Source organism: Mauremys reevesii, linkage group 20 (assembly GCF_016161935.1).
Source record: "Mauremys reevesii isolate NIE-2019 linkage group 20, ASM1616193v1, whole genome shotgun sequence".
Lineage (NCBI taxonomy): Eukaryota > Metazoa > Chordata > Testudines > Geoemydidae > Mauremys > Mauremys reevesii.
This window is the reverse complement of record NC_052642.1, coordinates 5,745,363-5,757,780: the sequence shown is the minus strand read 5'-3', so window position 1 is coordinate 5,757,780 and position 12,418 is coordinate 5,745,363. Positions and strand designations below refer to the sequence as shown.

The 12,418-nt window shown below is 48.9% G+C and overlaps 1 protein-coding gene across 2 annotated transcripts; it reads right to left on the bottom strand.

Annotated features, from left to right (window-relative positions):
* Positions 1–2,218: 2,218 nt before the first annotated feature.
* RHBDD2 (rhomboid domain containing 2) lies at positions 2,219–12,212 on the bottom strand. 2 transcript variants are annotated; one of them, XM_039507699.1, is made up of 4 exons: positions 11,964–12,212; positions 10,066–10,467; positions 9,287–9,437; positions 2,219–6,799 (listed from the first exon to the last, which is right to left on the bottom strand). In XM_039507699.1, the coding sequence occupies exons 1-4, from the start codon at positions 12,148–12,150 to the stop codon at positions 6,433–6,435; spliced, it is 1,107 nt and encodes a 368-aa protein (XP_039363633.1). In that variant the 5' UTR covers positions 12,151–12,212; the 3' UTR covers positions 2,219–6,432. The 2 variants fall into 2 exon arrangements, with proteins under 2 accessions (XP_039363633.1, XP_039363634.1); XM_039507700.1 differs by lacking the exon at positions 11,964–12,212 and adding an exon at positions 11,363–11,691 and having other exon boundaries at positions 10,066–10,481.
* Between the last annotated feature and the right edge of the window lie 206 nt (positions 12,213–12,418).

Here is a 12,418-nt window from a genome sequence, read left to right as displayed (position 1 = left end):
GAATTTGGAAAGAAGCACTGAACCCAGTCCTGGGGAATTTAGATTTAGTGACTTTCCCTTTATAGTGACAGTGGAAGAAACAACCAGGAGTCCAGTGGCACCTTAAAGACTAACAGATTTATTTGGGCATAAGCTTTTGTGGGTGAAAAACCCACTTCTTCAGATGCACGGAGTGAAAATTACAGATGCAGGCATTATATAGTGACGCATGAAGAGAGGGGAGTTACCTCACAAGAAAGGCCAGAACTGCAAAGGTATGTAGGCTCCTAACTTCCCTACCTTTGAGGATCTGGATTAAAGTCCCCCGTAGAGCCAGTGCATCAAAATGGGTAGATGAATTCTAATGTTAGTGAAATGGCTGCTTAGAGGAAAGGTGCTCTGTAGAAACGATGGCTTGGCTAGATGTGGTTTACACATTTTATATAGCTGAATATGTCCTAGTGACTGGAATGGTGGGGCGGGGGGCGCAGGATCTGTCCAAATTATGGAGAAATAAGAGACACTGGTTGCCAGGATAAGAAATATGATTTTTTAAAAGTAGATGCTAGTGATATTGCAGATAAGAACTATAAGAGTAAAATTTCCAATTGTCTCACAGGGAGTTTTGGGTACTTTACGGGCATAAACTAACCCCCAACAGTCATTAACTAGACCCCCATGTGAATTCTTCTGCTAGATCCCTGAGAAGAATGCACTCCCGTAAGGATCTGCTTGGGAGTGAATGATCTTAGTGTACGCTTTTCCATCAGGAGCAGCAATGTAGTGCTCCCTCAGAGAGAACTGGTTGGATTAGTATAAGTGAAAACACTCAGGCAGAGAGTGCGGAGACCACAAGATTAAGTCTGAAAAACCATTCGAAGCCTTAAGAATGCAGGTTCTGCTCTGGGGCTAGACTGGTCCGACATCACTTCAGAGCTTTGTGGTTTTCTTCCCAGCAGCTGCACCCCCAGTCCTTGACTGGAGTGTAGTATCCGCTGCTAGCTGTCCTCATCTGACCAAGGACCTAGCAGCATGGGCCTACAATTCTTCATCTGCAAAGCCAGTGCACGAGGTACTTGTCCTTCTGCCTCCGACATTACCATCCGTCACTGCCAGTAGAAGCAAGTCCTTCTCAACCACCACCCTCTGCCCTCCCCTGGGACTGTGCTGCTGTTACATTCGCGAGTGGATGGGACCAGCCATTGCTGCCGATAGGTTAGGCTGGTGATTAGCACCCTGAACACCATCACTACGATTGACAGCATCATGGCCCACTTGGCTGCTGTTGATCCCGACAGCAACTGTACTGCAGTAGGGGGAGCACTACAAGAACTCCCTCTCTCCTACATACTCAGTCTCTGTGGATGGTAGCTCATCTTTCTGTCCCTGTCTCCACAGATGGCAGCTGGAGGAGCCTTTGTGTGCCCAGGAAAGAATGAGCTGTTTTTCATTGAAAGAATCATTCCATCCATGATAAAAACCCAAACCCGGCAGCCTTATGGTGCATTCACTAAGGTTGCTCCTTTTGTTCCACGGATGCAACCCTACCGTCTCACCTGACCATGTGCACGGGTGCTTGTTGGGTTGGAGTCTGTAGTCCCTCGTGCTCTGCTCCTCAGTCTAACTGATGAAGCTACATTGGGTGCATGTTCTTACAGGCATGGGAGAATACATTTTCAGAGGCACTCACTCGCCCTGCATGTTCCTTTGAATATGCAGTGTGTACCAAACACCCTGCAGGCTTTTTCATAAGACGTCATTTCCTAGCTCCTGGCAGAAAGGGTCTAGTTATGCAAAGATGCAGCTTACATGTGTGTTATTACTCCCACGAATGGACTGACCTGGATGCCATAGCTCTTAAGACTGATCCTCCATGGCTTGCACCTCCGTACATGAGAACCTCTAAAGCAGATAAATCAGATTGTTTTAGCACAATAGGGCCAAATTCATTGCTGATAGCCTCTGAAGCCAGTGGAGTGACACCAGTAATGAGCGAGGCTCATGATGTACCAAAAGTCAAGATTCCAGCTGGCCATGAACAGCGTTGTTTCTGGCACTACTTCTGCCTGTAACGCATGTATTGGGTCTATACTGCTGCAGCCAGGGGCCTAGGCATGCACAGAGTTTACAGTTTGCATGTTTTCCGGTGAAGATTCCCTGGGGCAACATTTTACCGCCCCATAATAAAAATGAGGCCAGAAAAATCCATAAGCGCAATGGTACCAATGTGAAATTAAGCTTCCTTGGGTAACGTGCTGCCAGCAGGGGTAATGGAGCAGCAGAGGATTTCCAGCACAGGCTTCAACAATACTACAGTCCAAGGAAAATCAATAAAAAACACTAAGGAAGAACTGAGGAGAGAGAATGGGGAATAAAATGAACGCACTTAACATCAATAAAGGTTAGGGGAGCGGGGAAAAGGAGACGCTTCTGATTTCATTAAGGAGCAGCTCAATGGCTTTAGATGTCTGGTTGGTCTTTGGGTGAAGGAAGTGTGTAAACAACCCAGTGAAAAATCACTGGACACAGGAACCAATACTTTAAAATACTGTGTACACATATAGAAAAACATTTTGCCTTGCTGGAGCAGCTTCCTAGCCCAGATCTCAAAAGGTTTCAGTGCATTTAGCCACACACAATGTAGGTGGATCGATATCACATTACAACTGGGGAAAGAACTAATCACTGAAAACCTAATAATAGTTTCAGCTAAGGATGAAAGCCCCTGAAATGCTTATACTTCCTACATCGAGTGTTACATGAAGCCGAAGCATTACCCATGATGCAGCTTCCATGCGTCCTCACATTCCCTCCCACTTGGACCCTGCATCAGTTTCCCAAGGTTCCCTGCTGATGCACGCCTCACAGGCCCACTCTAAGTATTCTGGTAGAGAGTCACTGATTCTGTTCACTGATTTAATAAACTGATGGGTTTGCTAGCTAGCAAGGGGGCATGGGACTGACTGCATGTGACTTCAGTTATCAGCACAGGCTATGAGCAGAATGGCACGAGGGGTAAGGCCTTTATTTTTCAAGAGTGTTTGAATCCAAGCACATGCGTTAAGAAAACAATGGCCCAACTCATGCCCTCCCCAGTCTCCTCTTGTTGGATGGAAATGGTGCAGCAATGGGCAGAGATCAGCATTTGGATAAAAACGAGTTGTCTGTAACTTACTCCAGCTAAGATAAAGGTCACGTCGAGGCAGAAATGATTTCTTCTCCCTCCCTTGAGATGGTTAGCATTACTATGATTGACAAGCTGAAGGTCTTAGCAGGTTCTCAGCTGACAGCAGTAGCCAACATTTATTTCATCTGCATCTGGCAAGGAGGGTGTGAACCTTCCTCTCCAATACAGACCTTGCTTGTACAGCTAATCAGCCTTTCACCACTAGCTCGAAGGGTAGTAATGCGCTGCAAAGTGAGCTACGCTTGAAGACTACTTGACATTTCAGCTAACGAAGAAAGCAGCCACCCACTTGTGGTTCTCATACAAAGCACACAACTCCTGTCTTCAGAGCCTGCACCAGTGACTTCCAGTTAGTTTCTAGGTGCAACTGGAAGGGCTGACTTTGACCTACAAAGCCCTGCATGATTTGTGCACTCAGAAGATGCTTCAGTCTTCATGCCTGATCCTGGGAAGTGAGAACAGCTGGGGGCTCCTTGGCTGCAGCACACGTCCCCTGTTCGTCCAACAAAGGCCTGGCTTCCTGACCAGCTTGGTGCAAGGGCTTGATTTACTCAGGCTTTACACCCAACAGGGAAACACCTTTTAGCTGAATTTTTGCAAACTCGTTATACCTTGGGGATGTCCTTCACTGCTCTCACAGCAACTGACATGGGAGCAACTTTTACAAGTCAGTATTTTAGTGGATATGCCTTTCCATGAGCATATACCATTAGATGATGTCTGTCAGACACTGCAGTCAGCAATGACGAGATGGGTGAATGTTCCCTATTACCTCTGCAGTACCAATGTTCACCAGTGGGTCTGTCTCTTCACCAACTAACAGAGCTAGCAGCCTTCACTGGGCTCCATCAATGTGATCCCCAGACATTACAGAAGACACTCCAGGTTTTGTTTTTGGCCAGGAAATCAGATGAGGCTACTAAGTCGTTTGCTTTTCAAATTAAACTAAAAGGTTACATTTGACAAGGAAATGTATATAAAGCAGCCAGTACCAATGCTCATCTCTATGCTATAGCATCTGGAAATATTTTTGAATATTGCCTATTGGTTTGTAGGCAAAAGGCCTCACACCTGTCAGTGACCAATGATAGGGTAGAAATATAGGCATGTTTGAGACTGACAGTGGTCACCCCCCCCCCCCCCGCCCCCGATTTTATCCCTATCTCTAGTGTTTCTTCTAGGCTTTTAAACAAAATCAGAACAAAAATTCTAGAAAAGCATCTCATCTGTCACCCTGCATTAAATACAATCACAGCAGAAATGCTTCCAGCTCCTAGGGAAGAGGTACGCCATCACACAAGTCACCTTTTAAAATGGGGTGGCACACAGTGAATTGTGGTGTTCGTGAACGAGATGGTAACAGCAGCCATCTCCAGCAGTGACACACACAGGTTCTGTGACCAGCCACATCTTCTCCAGAGAGCTCTGCCCAGGGACCTCCATCTTCCCATGCGACTCCCCTTGCTATTCCAACCCTGGCCCACAAGCTTCTAAGTTTGTACCTCAGTCTTCTCTCAATGTCTCTGTCTTCCTAAGGTGATTGCCAGTCACCTATGATATTCCCATTAATAGCTGGTAGCGGAGCATCAACACAAAGGCACCTTGCCCTTTCAGACACTGACAGGATGAAAATTTAGGAGTAGGTGATCTATAAATATTGATGTTCGCACCTAATCCAGCCCTTCTCGCCTGACCCAAGAATCCTGATGCGGACCAGAATAGAAACCATCATATTCTCTCTGATGTGCAGTTTTCTTTTACTCTGGTGCCTATAGCAATGTTAGGCACGGTGAATTACGATGATAGAAAAGATGTTGAATGAAGTGAAAACTAAGTACTTCAACACACCTTAAAATAAGAAGCAAATTTCACCTCCCTCTAGGAGCCAGAAGTTATCCCCATTTAAAAGATGGGGAAACAAACAGATTAATGAACTTTCCATCCAGGATAATTCAGTGAGAAATGACAGAGCTGGGACTAGAACACAGATCTTTTGAGTCCCAGCACGCTGATCTAACTAGCAGACACCTCCCACAACCCCCTGCTTATGTTAGTTGTCTCCAATACTAACTTTGGCACCAAAGACCATTCTAAAAGCTCATCAAATGCTGCATAGAAGGGTCACAGCTAAATTCCATTTGATTCAGCCCTGTTCATTTTAAAAGCCCTTCTCAAGCCTTGGAATGTATTAATTTATATACAGTAGCTTAAGTCTACCCTCATACTCCCTGTGAATATCCTGAATCCCTTAAATAAGATTCACCCACCCCTTTTGCAAATAGCCAGGACAGCCTCATGACTCAAAGCTGGCATTGTGGGCAGCATGCAGAATTACTGTAGGTGCCTGCCGTGGAGACTACGTGACAGCAACATGATTGGGGAAGGCAGCCCGCATGGCTGATGCTAATTAGAGACTCTAGCAGATGGAACAGCAGCTATTCTGCGTGGCAGAAAACGCCACCATATAGTTCACGCCACCGTCCCCCCAATCTCAGCTCAGATTCCAAGGCCAGAAAGGACCACTGTGATCATCTTATCTGTCCTCCTATGTAACACAGCGCACAGAACTTCCCCATGGATGCACATGGAGACACAAACCCGTTCAGACACACCGCCTGCAACAATGCCAGCATCAACCTTTTCCAAGGCGTAACTATAAAACCAGATCTCTCTCTTCCCCATCTCCATTTAAACACTGCTGTTAAATTAAACCCATGTCAGTTACACAGCAGGCAGGTGACCGGACACCCAGCATATGGGTCCTGGCTATACTGCAACTGTAAATGAGTCAGGGTCCCTGTAGTCAGGTTAAAACCCAACTAGTCCAGTGTTTTGACCATTAGTGCCCATCTACACTACAGCATAATTGAGTCAAGGGAGAAGTATGCTGTAACCAGGACCCTAGCTGTAGTAGAGAATGATGAGGCTATAGCCACAATGTGTAGTGAGGACGCCACATGAGAATGAGGGACAGGTAGGTAATGGTCACAGCCTTCAGCCAAGATAAAAAATGTATCAAAATTAAAAAGGAAAATAAATAAAAGAAAGAACCGGAACCCTGGAAAAAAGGTCTATAAGCAGTCTGCAGTGGGACAGAAAACTCACGGGCTTTGGTCGACTGTCCGATTTGACACCAGTCATCCCAGGCACCATCAGTTAAAATCAGAAGAATCCTTCTAAAGCAGTCTCCTTTCTAAGCAGCACTCCACTGCAAGCTGTTCACACAATGGCCGGCGAGAGAAGGGCCCTGGCTCCTCTTTGGATGATCAGTGTATTTGGACTCCTGAAAGCTCAGCTGGCGCTTTCTCTGCAGGGGAACCTGATGCGTACGGAAACTTGGCCTCCAAGTTCTCCATCCCCATGGGTATCCGAGAATCAGACAGACATGCACCTTGGGGGGAGTGGGGATCAGCTGGTTGGCAGCAGTGTCCAGGTGAGGCACCGAAGTGGCTCTGCACATAGAATTTCCCGAAGGCAGGGTTGGTTTGGTATGGGGGGAAACTATGGATGTGCGCTGGTGTGCAGTTGTGCCAGGATCCCACGCTCTGGGCACTGGGGTGCTGCAGCTGAACCACAGGAAGGGCTGGAGGTGAAGAGCTCTGGGTGGGGTATGAACCTGGCACTGGATTAATCCTGAAGAGAAAAGGGGAAAGAAAAATTACAGTGTGTTCACATCTGGCATTTCCAAATATCTACAAGCGCCCGTCGGGCAGGCCTCCCGCCGACTTCACTACTCAGAACGGTCATTATAGTCAATCCCCATCATGACAGGCTGAGCTCAGCTACCACGTCTTAGCAGTTAAATAAAAGTAGGCTGGTCAGCCACCACTAGAGACATTTCCACACCTCTCAATGGAGAAAATACAGGGCCAGAGTCTTGTGGAACAAGCATGCATGGAACCCTGTGCAAGGTAAGAATTCTGTATGCATCTCCTGTGCCTCCATTTAAGGTGTGTTTCCTTTAACTATTCACTGCTGAGCCCTGAAGGCCTTAGGAGAAGAGAATAGGCAGTTCTGACCTATGGGGGCAGTTATTAGTATAATGAATAATTCAGGAGTGAGGGGATCCAGAAACAGCAGCTAACAGGAGATGTGACTCAGCAGGATGAATCGGACCAGGAGATGCTCTGCCCAACAGGTAATAAAGGAACAATCCTTCTGGGTATTTGGCCGTTGTGGTCTTTGTGACTCCCCATTCTCCAGGGCGAGTACTGATCAAATCGGAAGAATGGGGAGTCACAAAGACCACAACGGCCAAACACCCAGAAGGATTGTTCCTTTATTACCTCGATGTCGGTTCTTGCATTCGTGGGCCACAAAACATTACGCAGAAGCATACAACTTTATAGAAATCTATTCTGTCTGGTCGTGAACTTTAGATTTGCACTTGGATCCTAGCAGACAAGCGGAACAACGTATAGCAAAAAACCTTAAAATTGCTTTGGTTCTTTACACTGGGATAAACTTAAGCTGCAGAAATAAGAATAGGATTTGTGTTTGGTAAATAAAGTTACATGCAAGCGTAGCTCAGTTAATCTGGGAAGTCCTAGAAACACCTTCCCACACAGACATGTATTGATAGCTAATGTTTATCTAACACCTTTCACTCAAAAGAGTCTGTATTTCAGCTCACCCAAGACACAGAGCCTTCAGAAGCACAGCAAAGGCTTTCACCAAAGACATCATTATCAGTAATCGTACAGTAGCTTCATGGCTCCAACAGAAGTCCTGGCCCCACTGAGCTAGGCACAGGACATATGCACAGCACGAGACAACCCCTGCCCCAAAGAGCTTAAAGGCACTGGGTCAGTATAACTCCCTGAGGTACAAACTTCCTCCTGCTCCCCAGCTTTCCTTGGGCTCGTCTCTATGGAGAGGGAGCGCATGATACGCTGGGGTGCAACCCTACAGTGCTGGAACCTGCCATGCGCTATCTATCCATGTGGACCCTGCTACCAGGCACTAGAAGTTCCATGCTGCTGTAGATCAAAGCCCACTACGGAACTTTTAGCACATGGCAGGTGCACAGCAGGCTACAGCACTGTAGAGCCACACCCTAGCTCGCCACCTATCAACTTTTCACATATACAAACCCGTTGTCTCCCTTGCAAGCATTGTCAGGGCATGTTCCAGTTTAGCCTAGGAGATCTAGTGACACCGCCTGAGGTGGTATTGTTACAGGCATGTTTTTATACCTCAGATTTCCCCCTTTGGTCATAAGAGAACTGCTGTAATCATGGGGAAATACTTCTGTGCTAGAGAACTCACTACAGTTCTTCAGCTACACAGCAGTTTAACCCTCCTCTGTCCATTGAGATTGGAATGTTGGTAGTAAAGGTGCTTTAGAAGGGGATAAAATTCCACCTAATTTCTAAATCCATCAGAAGACAAGTGAGCACTCACGGCTACAGGACATAAAGGGACTTGGAAGGCCCTGAACTCTATTTCTGCAGAGAAATCGTTCCTCTACACTGGGAGTGTGCTCTGTAATGAAGGCAATGACAACTTAACTGATACCAGGTTCTTATATCAAGCCCTTCATCAGAGGACTCTCAAAGTGCTGTGTAAGTCCAGTATCCCAACATTCCTGTGAGGCTAAGTGATTTGCCAAAGGTCACCAGTCAAGTAGCACAGCCAGGAATGAAAGCCATACGTCCTGATTCCCTGTGTAATGTTTTAATCATTAGATTCCACTCCCTCCTCTAATAGGGGCAGGGGTGGCTCCAGGCCCTAGCACACCAAGCGCGTGCTTGGGGGAGGCATGCCGCAGGGGGCGCTCTGCTGGTCGCCGGGAGGGCGGCAGGCAGCTCCGGTGGACCTCCCGCAGGCGTGCCTGCGGAGGGTCCGCTGGTCCCGCGGCTTCGGTGGAGCATCCGCAAGCACGCCTGCAGGAGGTCCACCGGAGCCGCAGGACCGGCGCCCCCCGTGGCGTGCCGCCGTGCTTGGGGCGGCGAAATGGCTAGAGCCGCCCCTGAATAGGGGAGACAATACTGTGGAGATCATGATATAGCTTTGCAAGATCATTTCACACCAGCACTTGTCAGAGCACACTCCCTACACAACCCAGCTGCAGCCTCCCTTTGGGATTATAAGGAGTGTTATTGGAGTTCATGTACTTACTTCCTACTCTGGGAGGCTCGTCTCTCTGCTAAAGACCCTGGAATATACTTCAGCCCTGGTATTCTCTTCAGCAGGCTGAAAGGGAGCTTCTGATCCAGCTTAGATATCACCGACTCCGGGAGATCCAAACAGAAGCAATAGCCAAGACCATCTGAGTTTAGCAGCATGTTAAGGAAGACTGCGGAAGGTTCCGAACAGAGAGGCAGAACAGAATTAACTGTCTACATGTAACCACTCTAAATACACCTCCTTTGTACCACCAAACCAAGGTTTCTCTCAAGGCAGAATGGCTGGAAAAAGCTTCTTCTAGCCCCCTGAGTTTTCAGACCGACGGAGCACCATGACTCTCCAGAGCGCATTCCTTGTGTACACAAAAGCCTCACTGACTGCAATGGAAGTGACGGGAGCAGGATCAGGCCCCTCTGAGCAACAATAAACCTAAGACCCACTAAGCAGGAGGGATAGCTCAGTGGTTTGAGCACTGGCCTGCTAAACCCAGGGTTATAAGTTCAGCCCTTGAGGGGGCCACTTAGGGATCTGGGGCAAAATCAGTACTTGGTCCTGCTAGTGAAGGCAGGGGGCTGGACTCCATGACCTTTCAGGGTCCCTTCCATATATATTAACAGCTGACAGAAAGCCATGCACCAGCACAACAAAAAGTCAGCGAGCCTAAGCAATCAGAATTTAGCATTTTTTTCCTACTCCTTCCCCATCACAAGTCAGGCTCCCCACATGCTCTCTTCACTGGTTAAACAAGTCATCACACTTGGAAAGGATACAGGCTTTCCCAACTATGAGGCCACATACGTTACTCAGGAGAGAGGAGTGGGGAATGAACCAGGCCACGCAGAGCATTAACCAGGGCACAAGCACCATGGGAACATTAACCCCAAAGAGCGGTGCCCTTCGCATCCGTGAACGCGTGGTGGACACTGCCAACATGGCAAAAGCAACTGGGGTAAATCCTTTGGCATCTTCCACCTCTGACACCCCAGAGACAACAGCCTCAAATAAGAGATACAACAGGGCCGAAGAAATGGCGAAGGCAAAGGTGACGAAGCATTGCTTCACTGTGCCTACGTTCTTCTCAAAGCTGCCAGCAAAGTACCAGATGATAACACCACTGCATACCAGGGATATCAGATCTTCATAGACAAAGATATAGGTCACCAGTCTGTGAACTGAGCAGACAGTCCTTTTAGAGAGGTACAGACAGCAGTGAGTTTGCTTTAGGTCATTTACTATGTTAAGTTTGATCAGAAGAAGAGAAAATAAAGTAGGGAACCACAGGACTTTTTTATTTTAATTTTTAATTCTATCAGGCTGGAGAAAAATCTTCCACAGAATGGAGTGGAAGACAGACAGCTTGGGGCATTTAAATCTAGCCTGGACAAAGAACCAACTACAGTCAGGATTAGTGCTGTGCTAGCCCTGGGACGTTTTCTTTCTGCTCCTTGGCCCAGCACCAGCGTTTGGGAAAGTGTAATGGTCCGGAAATACCTGAATTGGTCTTGCCAAAAAGTTTTTAGCCTTGTCAGGGTAAGAGGCGCACCAGACCTTAAAATCACATCAATCTAATCATGGTCTTATTTCTTTCACTTCAACTGTAACACATTAGTAGCTGATATTTCTTCTTTGGCCCATCAGAAGGATACTGACAGGTTTGTAAGATATCATACCTTAGAAATGCATGGGGCCCTCAGACTATCCGTTCTCACTTCAGCACTGGGCTGCGACTGAACATAGTAAGTCATAGATGTCAAACCAATACAACTTTCAATCTGTGGGTAGGATTTGGTGCCCCAACAAGTCTTCCTCCCATCCTAACTTCTGAGATTCTTATAATATGTAAAATGAAAGAGAATATTGTCTGATATAACTAGTTAGGACCAAAGAGAAGGTAAGAAGAGTACATGACAGATTCAGTTAACCAGAGCAGAAACACAAAAGTCATTCAGTACTGGGGGGTGGAGAACATGGGGACTGGGGCCTGAACAAAAGGGTATGTGGGGAAAAGTATGAAGAATGGAAGGGCAGAACCTTTAAGCACCTGAGATCTTAACCTCACCCTCCTACCAGAACATTGTGGAACTCAGGAACTCTCCCTTCACCTGACAATTACCAGCTTCTACAGTGTGAACACTGCAACCTAGAAGGATAGGTCCCCACATGAGGCGCGTTCTCCATTGAGGCTGCGGTGTTCCAGCAGGAGAAAGGACCTGGGGGAGAGGTGTGTGACAGAGGTGGTGTACGGAAAGGGTGTAGGACAGAAAATACCAATAGTATCATGCAGCTGTACAGCAGCTGTGGGTGGAGAGAGACAGCTCCTGGCGACGAGGCGGCCCTCTGAAGAAGATGGGGGTGCACAGGGGCGCGCCCGGAAAGGCACCCCGCGGCTGGCGGATTTCTACAGCTGGCGAGGAGGGAGGGAGGCGGACCCAGGAAGGGGAAGGAGGTTGCCAGCAGGCAGGACCAGGAGGGAGGAGTGCCCCGTGGCGGCGGGTGTACTGGAGGTTGGGGATGAGCCCTGGGGGTGGGGTCCCAAGAGAAGCGAGCGGGGCGCAGCGGGCGAGGAGGCTACACGCGAGGTGGGGAGTCCTTGGGGAGCAGCTCCCGGGGGCCCGTAGAGGGGGGGACCGGGCGGACCCCAGGCAGGCGGGAGGTCTGCTCTCCTCACCTTCCCCGGCGCGCACCGGCCCGGCCCGCAGCGAGCCAGCGGAGGGGGGAGGCGGCTCGGCGGCCCCAGCCCTGGGCAGCAGGCCGGGCCCGGACGCCAGCAGGGACAGCAGCGCGGTGAGGAAGGCGGCGGTGGGGACGCACGGCCAGGCCCCCGCCCAGCGGCTCTTCCCCGGCACGGCCGGCATCCTCCCCTTCGGCTCGGGGCCAGCTTCCCTCCGCCGCCCGGCTTCTTCCGGGTTCAGCCCACTTCCGCTTCCGGGTGAGGCGGGCTGGGTCGCGCGGTTACCACAGCAACGGGACACCGCCCACAGTGCGCCTTAGGCCCCGCCCTCTCCCGCAATGCTCTGGGCGGGGCGCTGTCCCCTTGCCTGGATCCGCCCAGCGCCCTGGCCCGCCCCCTAGTGGGGGGAGGCACGTGGCACAGGCCTCTGCCCTTGGCCTGGGCTGCGAGTG